We start from the raw sequence: 20,254 nt of genomic DNA on the forward strand, positions 1-20,254 counted from the left end.
CTTCAGAAAATATTGAATGTTTGCGGGTTTTGTGTAATCTTCAGGCCTAAAATAATATTTTAAACGTGTGTGCAAAAAAGGCAAAAACAGCTCTGGCAGCGAAAGGGTTAACCACTTAAGAACCGGAATTTTCCCCCTTAATGACCAGGCCATTTTTTGCGATTCAGCACTGCGTTATTTTAACTGACAACTGCGCGGTCCTGCGATGCTGTACCCAAATAAAATCAATGTCCTTTTTCTCCCACAAATAGAGCTTTCTTTTGGTGGTATTTGATCACCTCTGCGGTTTTTATTTTTTGCGTTATAAACAAAAAAAGAGCGATAATTCTGGAAAAAAAAACAATATTTTTTACTTTCTGCTATATAACATTCCCAATTAAAAAAAAAATAAAAAAATCGAATTTTTTCATCATTTTAGGCCAATTTGTTTTCTGCTGCATATTTTTTAGTAAAAAAAAAGAAAATCCCAAGATGTGTATTTTTAATTTGTTTGCGCAAAAGTTATTGCATCTACAGACTAGGGGAAAGATTTCATGTCATTTTTATTTATTTTATTTTTTTTACTAGTAATGGTGGCGATCTGCGATTTTTAGCAGGACTGCAACATTGCGGCGGACAGATCGGACCCCTAACTGACATTTTTGACACATTTGGGGGGGGGACCAGTGACATTACTACAGTAATCAGTGCTAAAACTATGCACCGTTACTGTAATAATGACACTGGCAGGGAAGGAGTTAACCCAGAGGTGATCAAAGGGTTAAGTGTGAGCCTAAGGGGTGCTTTATAACTGTGGGGGGGATGGACTTGTGTTATCAACACAGGGACCTGTGATCCTAAATAGGAGGACATTGATTTTATTTAGGTACAGCGTCGCACAACAGCGCAATTGTCAGTTAAAGCAATGCAGTGGCGAATCGCAAAATATAGCCTGGTCAGGAATGGGGGTAAAACCTTGCGGAGCTGAAGGGGTTAATACCGGCTTTACGTGCCGGTTCACACTATAGCGATGTCAGACGTCGCATGTGATTCACACCGCACTGCTATGCAAATCACATGTGATGCCTGTGCGATGTGAATTCAGCCATACAGATTGTATACAGATTGTATGGCTGAATTCGCATTGCATTCAGATCAAAGTCACATAGGACCCTTTTTTTGGGTCCGCACCAGAATCGGATTGCATGAGTGTTCAAACCTAAGCGATCCGATTCATGTCTGAACTGACAGTTCGCACTTCGATATGTGAACAGATCTGGGGGGTGTCATTAACTATGTATTGACGCCCCCAGCAGTTCGCATACGGTAGTGTTAACTGCCCGCCAGTCGGGTGCGATGCGGGAACCCGCAGTGGATTTGCAGGGTTCCCGCATCGCACCAACATGAACTGGCACTAAGACTTGAGAATTATCACAAGGAAATCTCTTTGTTTGAGCATCATTGCCGATTCCCATATATATTCGATGCAGGAACCCTGCGAATCCACTGCGGGTTCCCTGCATCGCATTCGACTAGCAGGCAGTTCCCACTGCCATATGCAAATCGCTGGGAGTGTCAATACAAAGTTAACGACACCCCCAGATCAGTTTGCATATCGCAGTGCAAACTGTCAGTTCAGACAGGAATCGGATCGCATAGGTGTGAACACTCATGCGATCTGATTGTGGTGTGGACCCATAAAAGGGTCCTGTGCGTGTTCTGTCTGAATGCGATGCAACATCAGCCATATAATCTGTATGGCTGAATTTGCATCGCACAGATATTGCATGTGATTTGCAGAGCAGTGCGCTCCGAATCACATGCGATGTCTGTCATCGCACTAATGTGAACTGGGACTCAGAAGCCAGAGACTGATTCAGCCCACAAGGCTTCACCTGTAACTAAAATATCACTTTTGGGTGGACTGGCCCTTTAAGTGTCTGCTGTTATGAATACAGTCCTCATGTACTCATATAAGTATGGGGATCTGCTGCAGCTTTGTACTGATTGTGCTGCATCCCAGGCAGCCTCTCCCGATAGCTCAAGGACGTCGCTGATAATCGCACTGGCAGGAGCTGGCTAGCGCAGCCTAAACAAAGCAAGTCATTGAACCGGAGGCTGAAGCCATCTCTTTTCTTCCTGCCATTGTCATGTCAGACCTCCCAGGGTCACGCCGCCTATTTTTTAATTATTTTTTTTTGCTCTGTGTAACTTGCACCCCTGCATTGTAAGAAACAGCATCGCTGTGCACTTTGGCTGCGAGCAAATCTCAGCAAGCCTGCCGATGGCCCTCCCACCATCACTTCCCCTCGCTGAAGTTGACACCTGAATGAGTGCCAAGCCCCCCCTCTGACTATATAAAGCCCAGGCATCTCCAGGCAAGTTCACAATCCCAAAGACAGGAAGGCGAAGAAACAATTCAGATCCAACCATGTTCATCTCTCCCCTCCAACGCTGCCTCTTCTACCTCTCCTGCATCCTCTTTAAAAGCTGCTTGTCCTTCAAGAACGACGGCACGGAGATCCTCTACTCCCATGTGGATAAACATCTGCTGACCGCCGCCAACAGCAGCTCCATCAACCAAGCCCGCAACGGGGGCAGACACCCACTCAACTCGCCCGCGGACAGAACGAGTGAGTATCCCTTTATTTATATGCCGTATCGCTGTTTTTGGGGGCTATGCGATGCCACCGACTGGCAAAAAACACTATTCGCTTTTCGATGGCCATTCATATAGTTCAGTGTTTCTCAACCGGGGTTCCTCAAGAGGTTGCTGGGGGTTCCTTGAGCAATGGGCAGTTTCTGCCTCTCAGATAAGTTCTCCTGACACCATTGATCTTTTTAGCTTTCTGTAAGAAGGTAATTCCTTCCAATGTCCATAAGTGTAAGGAGCATTCATCCCACACACTAATGCAGGGTTTCTCAACCAGGGTTCCTCCTGAGGTTGCTAGGGGTTCCTTGAGCAATGAACAATTTCTGCCTCTCAGATAAGTTCCCATTGACACCATTGATCTTTTTAGCTATCTAGAAGAAGGTAAATGTTCCCAATGTCCACAAATGTAAGGAGCATTCATCCCACACTATAAAAAAGGGTTTCTCAACCAGGGTTCCTCAAGAGGTTGCTAGGGGTTCCTTGAGCAATGGGCAGTTTCTGCCTCTCAGATAAGTTCCCACTGACACCTATTGATATGTTTAGCTATCTGGAAGAAGGTAAATGTTCCCAATGTCCACAAGTGTAAGGATCATTCATCCCACACACTAATACAGGGATTTTCAACCAGAGTTCCTCCAGAGGTTGCTAGGGGTTCTTTGAGCAATGGGCAGTTTCTGCTTCTCAGATAAGTTCCCCTGAAACCATTGATCTTTTTAGCTATCTGTAAGAAGGTAAATGTTCCCAATGTCCACAAGTGTAAGGAGCGTTCATTCCACACACTAATGCAGGGTTTCTCAACGAGGGTTCCTCCGGGGCTTGCTAGGGGTTCCTCCAGAGGTTGCTAGGGGTTTCTTGAGCAATGGGCAATTTCTGCCTCTCAGATAAGTTCCCACTGACACCATTGATCTTTTTAGCTATCTGGAAGAAGGTAATTCTTTCCAATGTCCACAAGTGTAAGGATCATTCATCCCACACAATAATGCAGGGTTTCTCAACTAGGGTTCCTCCTGAGGTTGGTAGGGGTTCCTCAAGAGGTTGCTAGGGGTTCCTTGAGCAATGAGCACTTTCTGCCTCTCAGATAAGTTCCCACTGACACCATTGATCTTTTTAGCTATCTGGAAGAAGGTAAATGTTCCCAATGTCCACAACTGTAAGGAGCATTCATCCTACACACTAATGCAGGGTTTCTCAACCGGGGTTCCTCAAGAGGTTGCTAGGGGTTCCTCAAGAGGTTGCTAGGGGTTCCCCGAGAGGTTGCAAGGGGTTCCTTGAGCAATCGCAATTTCTGCCTCTCAGATAAGTTCCCACTGACACCATTGATCTTTTTAGCTATCTGGAAGAAGGTAAATGTTCCCAATGTCCACAAGTGTAAGGAACATTCATCTCACACACTAATGCAGGGTTCCTCAACCAGGGTTCCTCCAGAGGTTGCTAGGGGTTCCTTGAGTAATGGGCAGTTTCTGCCTCTCAGATAAGTTCTCCCTGACACCATTGTTCCTTTTAGCTTTGTGGAAGAAGGTAAATGTTCCCAATGTCCACAAGTGTAAGGAGCATTCATCCCACTGACCATCACACTAATGTATCATGAGTTGTAGATATAGTCATTTTTAGCAGGGGTTCCCTGAGACCCTTGGTTCCTCTGTGTTGAGGAAGGCTGATCTAGTATATCCGAAAAATATCTGTACAATTTTTTTAATTGAATTTCCAGGGGCATGTTGCCACCGAGCTGGTGTATTTCTATCCCTATAAAAAAAAAAAAAAAAACAGGTAAAGCTACACCCAATCAACAACAAGGAAAATAAATTCAATTAAATGGGGTTGATTTACTAAAACTGGAGGGCGCAAAATCCGGTGCGGCTGTGAAGGTAGCCAATCAGATTGTAACTTCATCTTCTTTTTTAAGCTTTACCAATAAGCCCCCGTTCACATTTAGTGCAGCTTTGAAATAGTTTCAAAGTCGCATCTCAGTGAAACTTCGGGTGCGACTTTGAAGACATTTGTGCATGTTTATTGAAGTCGCACCCGAAATTGCCCAAAGTAGTACATGTACAAATCGATGCAGCACCACAAAGTAGGCGTCTCATCAATTTAAACGCTGCCATTGCCGGCAATAGGATGCGACTTGACCTGTCAAATCGCATGATAAATCACTCCCATGTGAACAGGGGTTCAAATCTAGAAGCTGATTGGTTTCTATGCAGAGCTGCAGCAGATTTTTCACTCTTCAGTTTTAGTAAATCACCCAGAAAGTGACAATGATGTGTAATTTATATACACACAGGAAAAATTCAAGGGGAAAACTGCTGTCTAATGATGTGTAAAGACACCTAAACATGAAAGTGAAAACAACATGAATAAATAAAATTTAAGTCACACAGATTTTTATCAGCAGCTACCCTAAATGCATTAATAGGTGCTTCAATATATGGTGTGAACAAAGAAGTCCTAAAATAAAACACTATTAATAAAAGCGACAATAAAATAATATAAATTACATGAGATAATTAAAATAATTAAATTTACAAGTTTTATTTTTATAAAGTAGAATTTAAAAAAAAAAAGTGATGATAGAAAAAGATCAAGTGGTTCATCAAGTCTTCTTTTTATATATTTTTATATAATACATTTTTTTTTTTTACATTTTTATATATTCTTTTTATATATTGTTCAAATTTAACAAATTTGGATTATTTATTTGTTTATTTTCAACTTTTTTAAGCTATTTGTTTGAACATAGACCTATCTTTATCTCAAGCATGTTTAAATTCTCTTCCGTTTGATGGACCCACTGCCTCTGCTGGAAGTCTGTTCCAAGTATTGACTACTTCTTCAGTACAATAATACTTTCAAACTTTCCTTATGAACGTTTCTCCTGCTCACATCCATGTTCTCGATCATGTCTTCGTGTTCTTGATCTTGGCTTCATATTGAAAGTCCTGTCCTCCTGAACCTTATCCACACCCTTTATCTATACCCTCAATGTATAAAAAGGTTTCAGTCTTTCTCTTCTAACTTGAAGTTGATCATACTACGTTCATCCAGTTTCTTCTGATATGTTTTATCTCTCAGACCTTTCACCATTCTTGGTGCCGATCTCCGGACACTTGGTAGTTGGTAGACCTTAGATTTATACTGAAAATTCTCTCCTCCTGAATCATATCCACACCCTCAATGTATAAAAAGCTTTCAGTCTTTCTCTTCTTTCCTTGAAGCTGAACTTACCAAACACTACTAATTTCTCCTGATATGTTTTATCTCTTAGAACTTTAACCATTTTTGGTCTGATCTCTGGACTCTTGGTAGATCTTAGCTTCATAGTGAAAATTCTGTCCTCCAGAACTTTATCTATACCCTCAATGTATAACAAGGCTTCAGTCTTTCTCTTCTTTACTTGAAGTTGAACATACTTCGTTCATCCAGTTTCTTCTGATATGTTTTATCTCTTAGACCTTTCGCCATTCTTAGTGCCAAACTCTGGACTCTTGGTAGTTGGTAGACCTTAGATTTATATTGAAAATTCTGTCCTCCTGAACCTTATCCACGCCCTCAATGTATAAAAATCTTTCAGTCTTTCTCTTCTTTACTTGAAGCTGAACATAAAGGTTCTTCCATCTTCTTCTGATATGTTTTATCTCCAAGACCTTTCATCGTTTTTGGTGCCCATATCTGGACCCTTGGTAGACCTTCGCTTCGTACTGAAAATTCTGTCCTCCTGAACCTTATCCATACCCTCAATGTATTATAAGGTTTCAGTCTATCTCTCCTTTCCACAAAGCTGTACATATTAAGTTCCTCCAGTTTCTCCTGATATGTTTAATCTCAGATCATTTTCGGTGCCGATTTCTGCACTCTTGGTAGACCTTCAGAACACTATTCCTAAAATATTACATTTTAGTCAAATTCCTAGGGACTTTTTGCCACCAAACTTGTGTATTTAGCAACTAATTGCCTTGGTAGACATTCAGAACAATATATTTCAGTATAAATGTAGGTTTTTCTAGCAATGTTTGAATTCATTGTTGACTCACTACCTCTGCTGGAAGACCGTTCCAAGCAGCAACTACTCTTTTAGTAAAATAATACTTTCTAAGGTTAGTTTCGAACTTTCCTACTACTAGCTTGAAGTCATGTCCCTGTGTTCTTGATTTTCACTTCATATTAAAAATACTGCCTCCCTGAACCCTAGTCACACCTTCAATGTATTAAAAGGTTTCAGTCATATCCCCCTTTTCCCCTCTATTCCTGAGGCTGGACAAGTTCCTCCAGTCTCTACTTATACATAATCCCTCAGACTTTTTATCATTTTTGGTGATGATCTCTGGACTCTTTGTAGAATTTCAGAACACTATATTTTAAAAATGTGACACTTTAGTGGAGTTCCCAGGGATGTTTTGTCTCCAAGCCTCGCATTTATCTACATTATGCCTTGGTAGACATTCAAGTCACTATATTTCAGTATAGACCTATGCTTATCTGAAAAATGTTTACATTTACTGGTTAACTACCTCTGCTTGAAGTCTGTTCTAAGCATCAGCTACTCCTTTTATAAATCAAACTTTTTAACTTTACTCTTGAACTCTCCTCCTACTAGTCTGAGGTCATGCTTCTCTGATCTTGGTCTTAGTTTTATATTAAAAAATAATGCCTTTCTGAACCCTATTCACACCCTCAAAGTATGCAATTTTCTATCTTTCCTTGATTCTGGACATATTGAGCTCCTCCAGTTTCTGCTGATTTGTTGTATCTCTCAGACCTTTCACCATTCTATGGTTTTATGCCTCAGACTATTCAGCATTCCAGGGTTTAATCCCTCAGACGTTTCACCATGCCAGGTTTATATGCCTTAGACCTTACACCATTCCAGGGTTTATATCCTTCAGGGTTTATATCCTTCAGACCTTTCACCATTTTAGGGTTTTATCCTTCAGAACTTACACCATTTCAGGGTTTACTGTATATCCTTCAGACCTTTCACCATTCCAGGGTTTTATCCTTGAGACCTTTCACCATTTCAGGGTTTATATCCTTCAGACCTTTCACCATTTCAGGGTTTATATCCTTCAGACCTTTCACCATTTCAGGGTTTATATCCTTCAGACCTTTCACCATTCCAGGGTTTTATATCCTTTATACCTTTCATTATTCCAGGATTTTATCCCTCAGACCTTTCACCATTCCAGGGTTTTATATCCTTCAGACCTTTCACCATTCCAGGATTTTATCCCTCAGGTCTTTCACCATTCCAGGATTTTATCCCTCAGGTCTTTCACCATTCCAGGGTTTATATCCTTCAGACCTTTCACCATTCCAGGGTTTATATTCTTCAGACCTTTCACCATTCCAGGGTTTATATCCTTCAGACCTTTCACCATTCCAGGGTTTATATTCTTCAGACCTTTCACCATTCCAGGGTTTTATCCTTCAGACCTTTCACCATTCCAGGGTTTTATCCTTCAGACCGTTCACCATTCCAGGGTTTTATCCCTCAGATCTTTCACCATTCCAAGGTTTATATCCTTCAGACCTTTCACCATTTCAGGGTTTATATCCTTTATACCTTTCACTATTCCAGGGTTTTATCCTTCAGATCTTTCACCATTCCAAGGTTTATATCCTTCAGACCTTTCACCATTTCAGGGTTTATATCCTTTATACCTTTCACTATTCCAGGGTTTTATCCCTCAGATCTTTCACCATTCCAAGGTTTATATCCTTCAGACCTTTCACCATTTCAGGGTTTATATCCTTTATACCTTTCACTATTCCAGGGTTTTATCCTTCAGACCTTTCACCATTCCAGGGTTTTATCCTTCAGACCTTTCACCATTCCAGGGTTTATATCCTTTAGACTTTTCACCATTCTAGGGTTTTATCCTTCAGACCTTTCACCATTTCAGGGTTTATATCCTTCAGACCTTTCACCATTTCAGGGTTTATATCCTTCGGATCTTTCACCATTCCAGGGTTTATATCCTTTATACCTTTCACTATTCCAGGGTTTTATCCTTCAGACCTTTCACCATTCCAGAATTTTATCTTTCAGACCTTTTACCATTCCAGGGTTTCATCCTTCAGACCTTTCACCATTGCAGGGTTTTATCCTTCAGACCTTTCACTATTCCAGGGTTTAATCCCTCAAACCTTTTACCATTGGTAATGCCAGTCTCTGGACTCTCCCTCACTCTTGGTAGACGTTTAGGACACAATGTTTCAAAAACACGATACTTCAGTTGAAATCCCAGAGATGTTTCATCACCGAGCCTTTCTATTTATAAACAAAATTTTTACAAAAACACGACACTTTGTTAGAATTCCCAGGAATGTTTTGCTCACCAAGACCGTGTATTTATCAATATTGTGCCTTGGTAGACCTTCAGGACATTATGTTTTAAAAATATGACATTTTTTACTAAACAAATCTTGATAACATTTGGCTCATCAACAAATTTCAGAGTGTCCATAGATGGTACAATTTCCAAAAACACAGAGATTGATAGAAAAATTGGTCAGTTTTGGAATTCAGGGTCATTTCCAGGGACAGGGCCTAAGAACCTGGAGAATGGGAATAGTTGGTAGGGTGTGCATGTCTTTAGTGAATGAGCTGGTTGTCTAGAAGTAAGATGTGACTGCTGGTGCCAAAAGTCTAAAGAGAGGAGTAGAGTCAATAAAACTTAATAAATTGGGATCTTTCTGTGCATTGTGTGTGTGTATGGTCAGCTGTATTTGAAAACATGCAACAGTGGGTCTGACTTTGCAGAGGGACAACAAGTCACACCCATCCAATGTTGTGTCAAAGTTGCATCAAAGTTACTCTTCAAAGTCGCACAACTTTGGAGTGGTATAAGGCCCCTTTCACACTTGTGCGACCTGAAAGTCACGCAACTTGAAGCAATGTCTGTTTAATCTTGAGGTTTATGGACCTCAAGTTGGACCAAAGTAGTGCTTTGAAGACGCTGCGACTTGAAGTTGCACGGATTTGAACGGTACTTATTGGAAATCATTGGGTACGACTTGCCATGCGACTTTGCAGTCCCAAGTCGCATGGCAAGTCGCATAAGTGTGAAAGGGGCTTAAGCCATACCCATCCAAAGTTGCATCAATACTGTGTTAAAGTTGCACTCCAAAGTTGAGCTACCTTGAAGTCCTGCAAGTGTGAATAGAGCCTCATGCAACTTGAGGGCCATAGACTTCAATGCTAACCTTCAAAAGTCGCATGAAAGTCATAGCGGAATGTTTTACATGCAACAGTGGGTCCAGGTTTGCAGAGGGATAAGTCACACCCATCCAATGTTGCGTCAAAGTTGCAACAAAGTTACTCTCCAAAGTCGCACAACAGATTTTGTGTGCTTTTTAGTACTCCCCACAAAGGGCAGTCCATTCATTTCAGTGGGCTGCCCCATGCGCAACAAACGCGCCAAAGTGGCTCACGTTGCTTTTTGGGCGTTGAGCTTTGCGCATTTTAACTTTGCGTTAATCAAACGTTTTTCATGCAGAAAAATGCGTGTCTGCTTGCTATGTTTGGGGTGCCGTTGAATGGCACTACAAGTGCGACATTGTTTTTTTTGCGCATCTTGTACACATGCGAAAAAATGCATGAAACGCTCATGTGATTGGGGCGGAAGGTGAAGGGGTGAAGGAACGATAAGTAAATATAATTTGCATACAATTGGCCAAGTAATCAAATACTTTGTATCGGTCAGATAGTTTCCTATCAGGCTCCATTCACATATAGGCGTTTCAGGTCGCGGGCAGAATTACAACGATTTTGGCCGCGATTCCGAACCATTGCAAGTCGCGGGACGCCTGAGCGATTCCCGTGACTTGCGATGGCACCCCAAACGCGTTGCGATTTTGCTGCGATTGTCACCCGACGAATAGCGGTAAAATCACGCATACAGGATGCCCGACGCTCAAAAAAAGTTCTTGTACTTCTTTTTGGCGGCACTTCCTAAAATTGCAGGACGCCTGATGCCCAAAAGAAGTACAAGAACTTCTTTTGGGCGTCAGGCGTCCTGCGATTCTGTTTGCGCAATTTTACCGCGATTCATCGGGCGAAAATCGCGGCAAAATCGCACCCCGTTTGGGGTGCCATTGCAAGTCACAGGAATTGCTCTGGCATCCCGCGACTGGTCATGGTTCGGAATCGCGGGCAGAATCGCGACAATTCTGCCCGCGATCCGAAACGCCTATATGTGAATGGAGCCTGATAGGAAATAATCTGACGGATACAAAGTATCTGATTTTTTGGCCATCAGGCTCCATTCACATATAGGCATTTCGGATTGTGGGCAGAATTGCCACGATTCTGCCCGCAATTCCGAACCATGGCAAGTCGCAGGGCGCCCGAGCAATTCCCGTGTCTTGCAATGGCACCCCAAATGCATTGCGATTTTGCCGTGATTTTCGCCCGACTAATAGCGGTAAAATCACGCAAACAGAACTGCGGGATGCCTGACGCCCAAAAAAAGTTCTTGTACTTATTTTTGGCGCCACTTCCCCAAATCACAGGACGCCTGATGCCCAAAAGAAGTACAAGAAATTCTTTTGGGCGTCAGGCATCCCGCGATTCTGTTTGCGCAATTTTACCACGATTTGTTGGGCGACAATCGCGGCAAAATCGCGCTGCATTTGGGGTGCCATTGCAAGTCACGGGAATCACTCGGGCATCCCGCGACTGTCAATGGTTCGGAATCGCGGGCACAATCGCAGCAATTCTGCCCACGATCCGAAACGCCTATATGTGAATGGGTTGCCATTGCAAGTCACGGGAATCACTCGGGCATCCCGCGACTTGCAATGGTTCGGAATCGCAGGCAGACCCTATATGTGAATAGAGCCTCAATCTCACGCTGCGGAACCTCCAGCCCCGAACTGACAATTGCCTTGTCCTCCTGTCACTGATATACTCCGTGTATGACAGGTAACCGTACACCCCCCCCCCCCCTCCACTTCCCCAATTCTTCCCGTCTAATGTTACATCCCCGCACAGCTGAATGGCTTCACTAAAAATGATAGAAGAAGAACGCATTTCCTGATCTCCCGGTGACACCGCCACGTCCTGTCTATACAACAACGCACAATAGAAAGATTAGCTGAACACCCAGAGAGACCGCACCCGCCCCGTGTGAAAAGGCCCGATGGCCATTGTAATAAAAGTGCATGTAATGTGTCAGTGTAACACTTCCAGGTATTTATTACCTCTCACAGAGATCACACTACTCCCCCTGACAATGCCTTCATCCGCTTCTCTCTCCAGAAGGATGGCGCCATTTCTGTTCAGGCATCACCCAGGACCACCATCTACTTCTTAGACTAAAGTAAATCCATGGCTTTGACCATAATCCCTCGTGCACATTGCATAGCCCCCAACCGTCCCTGATTTCGAGGGACTGTCCCGGATTCTGGACAATGTCCCTCTGTCCCTCTTTCCTCCTCATTTGTCCCAAGTGTTTCCCAGTGCTAAACCTTTCATCCAAATTCTAAATTGCTGGATTTAGTATAAAGAAATAGTAGTGCTAAAAAAAAAAAAAAAAAAAGAAATCAGCCTTTGGGTCTAACTAATATTTTTTTTGTATAATTCTCCCTTAAACATTTACCGACCACCCGCCGCAGTTTTACAGGACAGGCTGGCTCGATTGTGCGAAACGACGTAGCCCTATGACGGTCGCGCGCGTAGTGCTGGGGAAGGGGGGGGCGCACGCGCGCCACAGGCAGCGCACTACCGCCCCCACTGGGTTGTCCTATGTCAGTCGCACGCGTGGTGCTGGGGGATGAGATTTTGCATTGAAGTCAGCGGAATGTGATTTTGCATTGACGTCAATAGGGGGCATTATTGCATTGAAGTCAAAAGGAGGCATTTTTGCATGGAAGTCAATGGGGTGCAATTTTGTATTGAAGTCAACAGGACGCGTTTTTTCATTTAAGTCAATAAGGGGTGTTTTTGCATTGAAGTCAATAGGACGCGATTTTGCATTGAAGTCAGCAGGACATGATTTTGCATTGAAGTAAAAAAGGGGGAACTTTTGCATTGAAGTCAACGGGAGGCGTTTTTGCATTGAAGTTGCTCAAACACGCTTTTGTATTCAAGTCAACGGGACAGGATTTGGCATTGAAGTCAATTGTTTTTTTTTTTTCTTGCATTGATGTCAATCAAACACACTTTTGTATTGATGTCAACGGAATGGGATTTGGCATTGAAGTCAATTGGGGGTGATTTTGCAGTGAAGTCAATAGGAGGCGTTTTTGCATTGAAGTCAATTGAACACACTTTTGTATTGAAGTCAACGGGACGGGATTTGGCATTGAAGTCAATTGGGGGGTGATTTTGCATTGAAGTCAATAGGGGGTGTTTAATTTAGTAAAACTTTTTATTAATGCCACATATGTTGCCATACGTTGCCGACGTCATGTGACGTATTCCTGTCTCCACGTTGGGGAATCTGCCCATTCCGAGCCGCCATGACACCTCTCCCACCTGTGATCACCGGATCTCCTTCGCTCTCACCTGTTTTTGGCTCTTGAGAAATGCAAAGTATCATCCAGACATGAAATACTTTGTTTCTGTTCCAGCGTTTGTTTTCACTTCCTGGTGGAGCGCGTCTCCAGGGCCCCCGGCGCAAGCAAACACGTCCCCATTATTAATGAAAGCATCACCACCCTCCCCTCACCGGATCTCCAAGGTGATGTGTCTGACGGGAGGGGGGAGTTCTGGGTCACGCTTGGCAGGCTGGCTGCAGCCCCGGGGCAGTTCACTGCTCGGCTCTCTGACAGTTGTGAAATTTCAAGGTGCAGCCAACATGTTGCGATTGTTAAAGCTGAACTCCAGAATAGGCAAATATTGTCCAAATCCATTCATCATGTGTATTCTTCCTTCAATCTCCGTGTGCTTTGTTTATTTCCTCCAGATCTGTGCAGTAATCCAGTGCGAGACTTTCTTCCCGTAATAAAGACCGCTCACTGCTGCTCTCTCTCCTTGTGCAGGAGGATGGGTCTTGTCTCCGCCTCTCTTTTAGTTTACTACTGGCAGCCTGTAATGGGTGGAGCCTGCTGGGTCCCTCCCACAGCTCTGATCTCTGTCTCTATGCAGGAGCTTCTTGAAATAAAGACCGCTCACTGCTGCTCTCTCTCCATGTGCAGGGGAACTGGTCTTGTCTCCGCCCCCTCCTGTAGTTTTCTGCAGGCAGCCTGTAGTGGGTGGAGCCTGCTGGGTCCCTCCCACAGCTCTGATCTCTGTCTCTATGCAGGAGCTTCCTGAAATAAAGACCGCTCACTGCTGCTCTCTCTCCTTGTGCAGGGGAACTGGTCTTGTCACCGCCCCCTCCTCTAGTTTTCTACAGCCAGCCTGTAGTGGGTGGAGCCTGCTGGGCCCCACCTCCATCTCTGAACTTTGTGCAGGAGCTTCCTGTTAATAAAGACCGCTCACTGCTGCTCTCTCTCCTTGTGCAGGGGGACTGGTCTTGTCTCCGCCCCCTCCTGTAGTTTTCTGCAGGCAGCCACTAGTGGGGGGAGTTTGCTGGGTCCCTCTGGCAGCTCTAATCTCTGCCTCTGTGCAGGAGCTTCCTGTAATAAGGACCGCTCACTGCTGCTCTCTCTCCTTGTGCAGGGAGACTGGTCTTGTCTCCGCCCCCTCTTGTAGTTTACTACTGGCAGCCTGTAATGGGTGGAGCCTGCTGGGTCCCCTCCCTCAGATCCGATATCTGTCTCTATGCAGAAGCTTCCTGTAACAAAGACTGCTCACTGCTGCTCTCTCACCTTATGCAGGGGGACTGGTCTCGTCTCCGCCCACTTCTGTAGTTCTCTGCAGGCAGCCTGTAGTAGGTGGAGCCTGCTTGGGTCCACCTGCATCTCTGATCTCTGCCTCTGTGCAGGAGCTTCCTGTAACAAAGACCGCTCGCTGCTGCTCTCTCACCTTGTGCGGGGGGACTGGTCTTGTCTCCGCCCCTTCCTGTAGTTTTCTGCAGGCAGCCTGTAGTAGGTGTAGCTCCTGGGCCCTACCACAGCTCTGCTTTCTGCATTGGATATGTACAGCACAGCGATGATGTCACCGCCACTTTTAAATGGTAATATATGGGTTTGCAAAGGCACACAAAGTGAATTTATATACAACTGGTTTGCGAAAGATCATTCTTTCAGTTGATAAACTGACTTCATCTTATTGCATAACCCCCAACTTTCCGAGATGGCAAAGAGGGACACCTTTAGCATTAAGTATGTAGGCAAGGGACACACCCCCGGCCACAGACTTGGAGCATGAAAAATAATATATAAAAAATATTTGCTTCAACCCACACATAATTACCCATAATAACTATATACATTTTTAGTAGTTATGTAAGAGGGGGTGTATTTATAAAAAAATGTAGTAAATCAGTCCCTGTGAGTACAGGATTACCGATGAAATGTCCCGGTAGGTTTAAATAGCGCAGTGGTCATGACGGCAAGAGGCAGATCAGGGCTCATTCAGAATAGTGGCAAGGACTGCTTGAGTGCTGCTTTAAAATGTGCTTTGAAATGGACACAAAAATGCCTTGATTGTGGAAGACATAACCTATTATGGACAACTAGTATCCAGACCTGTGGAGACATGGCCTCAAACTAATAGGAGGAAAGTTCAAAATGAACCTCAAAAAGTTTTATTCAACTGAAGGAGTAGTGAATGCTTGTAACAGGCTTCCAGCAGAGGCAGTAGGTAAGCACTTATGCCTCGTTTCCACTGAGCGGAACGGTTCGGGTCGCTACAGTTTGTAAGGGTTATAATCAGGGGTTTTTTATTCTCAGAGAATAGGTGCAGGAACCCCCTCTTTCAGAGTCACCCCTTGTCTCCACCCACTATCCACCTCCGAACACCGCCCCTTGGTTCCAACCCCTACCCACCTTTCAATACCTCTCCTTTTAGAGAATACAAACAGTTGTGGGGCTAGGTAATTTGTATGGAATTTGTCAATGATAACAAGAAAAGCAGTAAAATAGATCCCCGGCAGCAAGCAACAATAAACCCCCAACAACCATAGATCCCCCCAGCAACAATGGACTGCTTGCAACAATATACTCCCACCCCCCAGTAACAATAGACCCCCAGCAAATATCCTCACGGCGAGCATCAATAGACCCCCAGCAGCCAGCAACAATAGACCCCTATCTTAACAGTAGATTCCTCCTAGCAAAAACGGACCCCACAGCAACATAAGACCCACCTTACGCAACAATAGATCCCCCACCAGCAACAATAGACCTCAATTAATAGAGTGATAATAATTCAGTGCTGGAGGTGCCGGAACTGCGTTCCCCCGCGTTCCCGCTGAAAAAAAGCCCTGGTTATAATGGTCCGGGCCAATTCAGTTGAGTGTTTCCACTGCAAGTCTGGACTATTATCTGGACTGAGCTTTCGTTTGACGTGAGCATTGACGTTTTCCTGACTGCCAATCAGTGGAATGTATCGTGTGACGCCAGTAGTTCTGCCCTAACCGTACCTTACCATTTCCTATGGCCCTACATCTGAAGGAGGACCAGGAATGGTGCGGTTTGGTTTGGTTGTATGGGCCACTTTCATATTGGAAACACTCAAAATAGCGTACCGTACCGAACCGTCCTGAACCAATCCGCTCAGTGGAAACGAGGCATAAGTGAATTTAACAATGCTTAGAACAAACATAGATCATTTAGTCTCCATTCACACTGGTACGACTTGTAAGGCGACTTGGTCAGCCTGACAAGTCGCGCACCGTCGCTCCCATAGTGTAGTACAGGAGCCGTTCTAATAGGAGCGACACAAGTCGCTCCGACTTAGAAAAAGGGTCCTGTACTACTTCGGGGCGAACTGGAGGTGACTTGCATAGACATTCATGTTATGAAGTCCATGCAAGTCGCGCCGAAGTCGGGCTGCACGCGACTTCACAGGTCGCCCCCGAAGTTGGAATGTGAACAGGCACTTAGGCAGGCAGCAGGAGCATACTTGGGAAAACAATGAATGTTTATAGAGCTTGAGAACCTGCAGTGCTATTGAAGCCATTGGTATTCTTTATTATTTGGGGAACTCATTTCGAGATGGCCATGAGAGAAAAATGGGGCCTTATCACATATAATTGTGGCCCAAGAAAAAAAAAAAAGAAAAGTTTCCCAGCATCTTCTAGCCTGAGGAGGATGACAAATTTGTGAAGGTGAGGTGGAAACCAGACAAAAAGTGTGCTCTCACAAGATCAGAGAGAAGATTCCAGGACGTGGCGATGAGATGTTTTGGCGTGACCGATTGTCATCAGCCGGTCGTCTCTTTCCGCTGGAGCAGGAAACAGTCATCACTTTCATTACTATATAAAGGTCTTGTGGAATTCCGTCTCGGCCTGTTCCTCTTTTGTTTTGTCATCTAGTGAGGGTTCTCAGGTTGCCTGTAAACATAATTAAAGTCATCACTTCCAAGATCAGACTAAACTTGGAGTTAATTGAAGCTGTCCCGACCTAACCGTGACGCTGGGTGAGCACATAAAATGGCCTGGCTTCTTTTTTTTATAGTCACAGGTAGACAATTGTCATTGAAACTATTTTCATTGGGATTGGGAATTGGGAATGGGAATGTGTTCTCATTGGGAGACTTTCCTATTTGGGTGACTTTCAGTTCTGGTAATGATGGCCACAGGAGAAATAGAGAAGGAGAATCTTCCCAGCAGGGACAAAGAACAAAAAAAAAATCAGGTTTGGACTCTTCCACACTTTATCCAAAATAACAATTTTTGGATTTACATATATTTCAATGAGAATTCGACCTATTGCAAAATACATTGCTTGGTAAAAGGTGTGACAAGGTCAACTAAACTTAGGTCCTACACCTATTATTTCTTGAGCTGGCATTACTCTGGAACAGCCTTTCTCAACCTTTTCATGCCAAGGGAACCACTACCACAGATAAAAAGATCATTGGTGTCACGCTGTTGGCTATGCACGTACCATTTCATGAGAGGCCAGCTATGCCGGCACCATCAGAAGGGAGGTAAATCAGTCACAGTTCAAGGAACCTCAACCAACCTCTAGAGAAACATTAGGGTTCCACAAAACTCTGCTGCTCTAGAAAGCCTCAGTAATCAAGCTCCTCTCCCAAAAAGAAGGCCAATGATCCATTTAGGTGACTCTTGACATTGGAGCCTAAGCTAACCATTAACATGAAATGGAAATAGGAAAATACGACTACTAAAAATTCCTTCTAAGAAACTTCCATACATTGCTGTCACCATCAGGTTTGAACTATGCTGCCCCCATCAGATGGGAGGTAAATCAGCCACAGCTCAAGCACCATCAGATGAGGGGTAAATTTTCCACAGTGCAAGGAACCAATCTCTGGAGGACCACTAGGGTTCCACTGAACTTTTGTTGAGAATGACTGCGCTAGAAAGCCTCAGTAATCAATCTTCTCTCCCGAAAAGAAGGCTAATGACCAATTTAGGTGGTGGGCTTTTGAAGGCCACATCCTACTTAAATTGTTTATGGTTGTAATAGCAATAAGTAGTACAGCCTGTGACTCTTAGCACTGGAGCCTAAGCTAGCCATAAACACGAAATGGAAATAGGAAAATCTGACTTCTATAAAATTCCTTCTTAGAACCTTCCATACACTGGAAAATTTGGGTAAGAAGAGTACAGGTTTAGCCACAGAGTAGGCACACTTGGCCTTTTCTTGAATGTACAGTAGCAACTGTTTGAAGAATTTACTTCAAATTAGATATTTTTATGAGCCCAAGATCAGTGAGACAGTACTGATTAAAGATGTTGCATTGAGAAGTGTTTAGGTGAAATTATCCCTTCAAGAGTTACTTACCGTAATTTTCCTTTCCTGGCACCAATCCATGGCAGCATATTACCATATGTATGCTTCCATGTTGGCGCCAGGAAAGTGATATCTTAGTTATCAATGGAGCATGATGGGTTGGGTGAGCCATATGTCTTGGATACAGCAAGAGTGTCTTACTATAAATCCTGACTCTGTTCCTGTCCACCTGGGATTTTGGAAGTCCCCTAGAAACAGAAGTTTAACTCTCTGGCATTTACCAAAAACTGAAATATGAAAATTTAGTGACTATTGTCCAATGGTGTGAAACAAATACATTTGTCAATATGCCTATTATTGATAGCAAAATATACATATAAGTATTTAATAATATTAATTTATTTTATCTTGTTGTAGATCATCATCAAGTTGGGTGCCGAGAACTGAGGTCCACGAAGTACATTTCGGATGGTCAGTGCACTAGTTTGAGGCCAATAAAGGAACTGGTTTGTGCTGGAGAGTGCCTTCCTCTTCCCATTTTACCCAACTGGATCGGAGGGGGCTATGGTCTTAAATACTGGAGTCGCAGGAGCTCCCAGGAATGGCGTTGCGTCAACGACAAAACACGGACCCAGCGTATACAGCTGCAGTGCGCCGATGGCACCAGCAGAACCTACAAAGTAACGGTGGTTACTTCCTGCAAGTGCAAGAGATACACCAGACAGCACAACGAGTCCAGCCACAACTACGAAGGCAACACCAAACCCATCCACCCCCACCATCACGGCCACCACAGCCGGGACAAAAAAAGACTGAGCAAAATCAGCAGGCTCATCTCAAGCTAGACTTGGGCCACCATAGACTGGACTTCATTGTAAACCCAGGGGGCTCTGTCCCACTAGACTGAATTGGATATTTTTCTCCAATGGAACTCTCGGGTCACTCTCTGACCGTTAAAGCTACGTTACTGATATACAGATTTTTATATACTCTAATCTTTTTTTGAAGGACTGGGATTTTATTTTTAAGAATACTTGGGAAATTGGGAACAAAAACTGCCAAAGCTTTATGTCTAAAGCTGATAACTGTGTCAAACGCGGTTCAACCAGATTTTAAGAAGTCAAATGGTCTTATTTATCAATGCAACATAAGGGAGATGTTCTAAGTGCAATGATCGATTGGGGCTGATTTACTAGAACTGGAGAGTGCAGAATCTTATGCAGCTGTGCATGGTAACCAATCAACTTCTAACTTCAGCTTTTTCAAGCAAGCTTTGACAAAAAAATATGGAGGAAGCCGATTGGTTCCTATGAAGATCTATACCAGATTTTGCACATGCCAGTTTTAGTAAATCAATCCTATAGTAACCAATTATATTTTGGGCAAAGTGACAGCGTCACTTGACAGGTCAACCTATCTCTTCCATGTTCCCCACCACTCCGTTTGCCTGTTGGAGCCCTAAGTCTAATGGACCTTTTCCCATCCCCTACATGTTTAGGGCTGGTGACTGCCCCCAAGCACAGGGAAGAAAGTGGAAAGGTCACATCCCCCCCCCCCCATACCTGGAAATACTGGGTATTTTTGTGGTCATTACAGGTGAATGGAGTGTTAGAGAGGACCTGTGGGTGGTGGGCATGATATGTCAGGTGAACTTGTCACCTTACCTTGAATGGCAAAAACTTTCATTTGGTCAGAACAGTCAGAAAAACGGAAGATGACTGCTGATTGGCTGGTGAGGGTACCTGCATTTTGTAAATTGTACTCTGGCTTATAAAGGAATCCTGTTTCGAAGCAAAAACATACAATGCCATTGTACACCCCATTCTGAAAGTGGTAGCTGCCTAAGTCATGAAGAAGGATCAACATGACAGC

At 43.8% G+C, this 20,254-nt stretch overlaps 1 protein-coding gene across 1 annotated transcript; it reads left to right on the forward strand.

Annotated features, from left to right (window-relative positions):
- The first annotated feature begins 2,383 nt into the window (after window positions 1–2,383).
- Window positions 2,384–19,592, forward strand: SOSTDC1 (sclerostin domain containing 1). Its single transcript, XM_082259839.1, has 2 exons — window positions 2,384–2,612; window positions 18,800–19,592. The coding sequence occupies exons 1-2, from the start codon at window positions 2,411–2,413 to the stop codon at window positions 19,225–19,227; spliced, it is 630 nt and encodes a 209-aa protein (XP_082115965.1). The 5' UTR covers window positions 2,384–2,410; the 3' UTR covers window positions 19,228–19,592.
- Window positions 19,593–20,254: the final 662 nt, after the last annotated feature.

Source organism: Pelophylax lessonae (assembly GCF_965119305.1).
Source record: "Pelophylax lessonae genome assembly, chromosome: 5".
In the NCBI taxonomy this organism is placed as follows: Eukaryota; Metazoa; Chordata; class Amphibia; order Anura; family Ranidae; genus Pelophylax; species Pelophylax lessonae.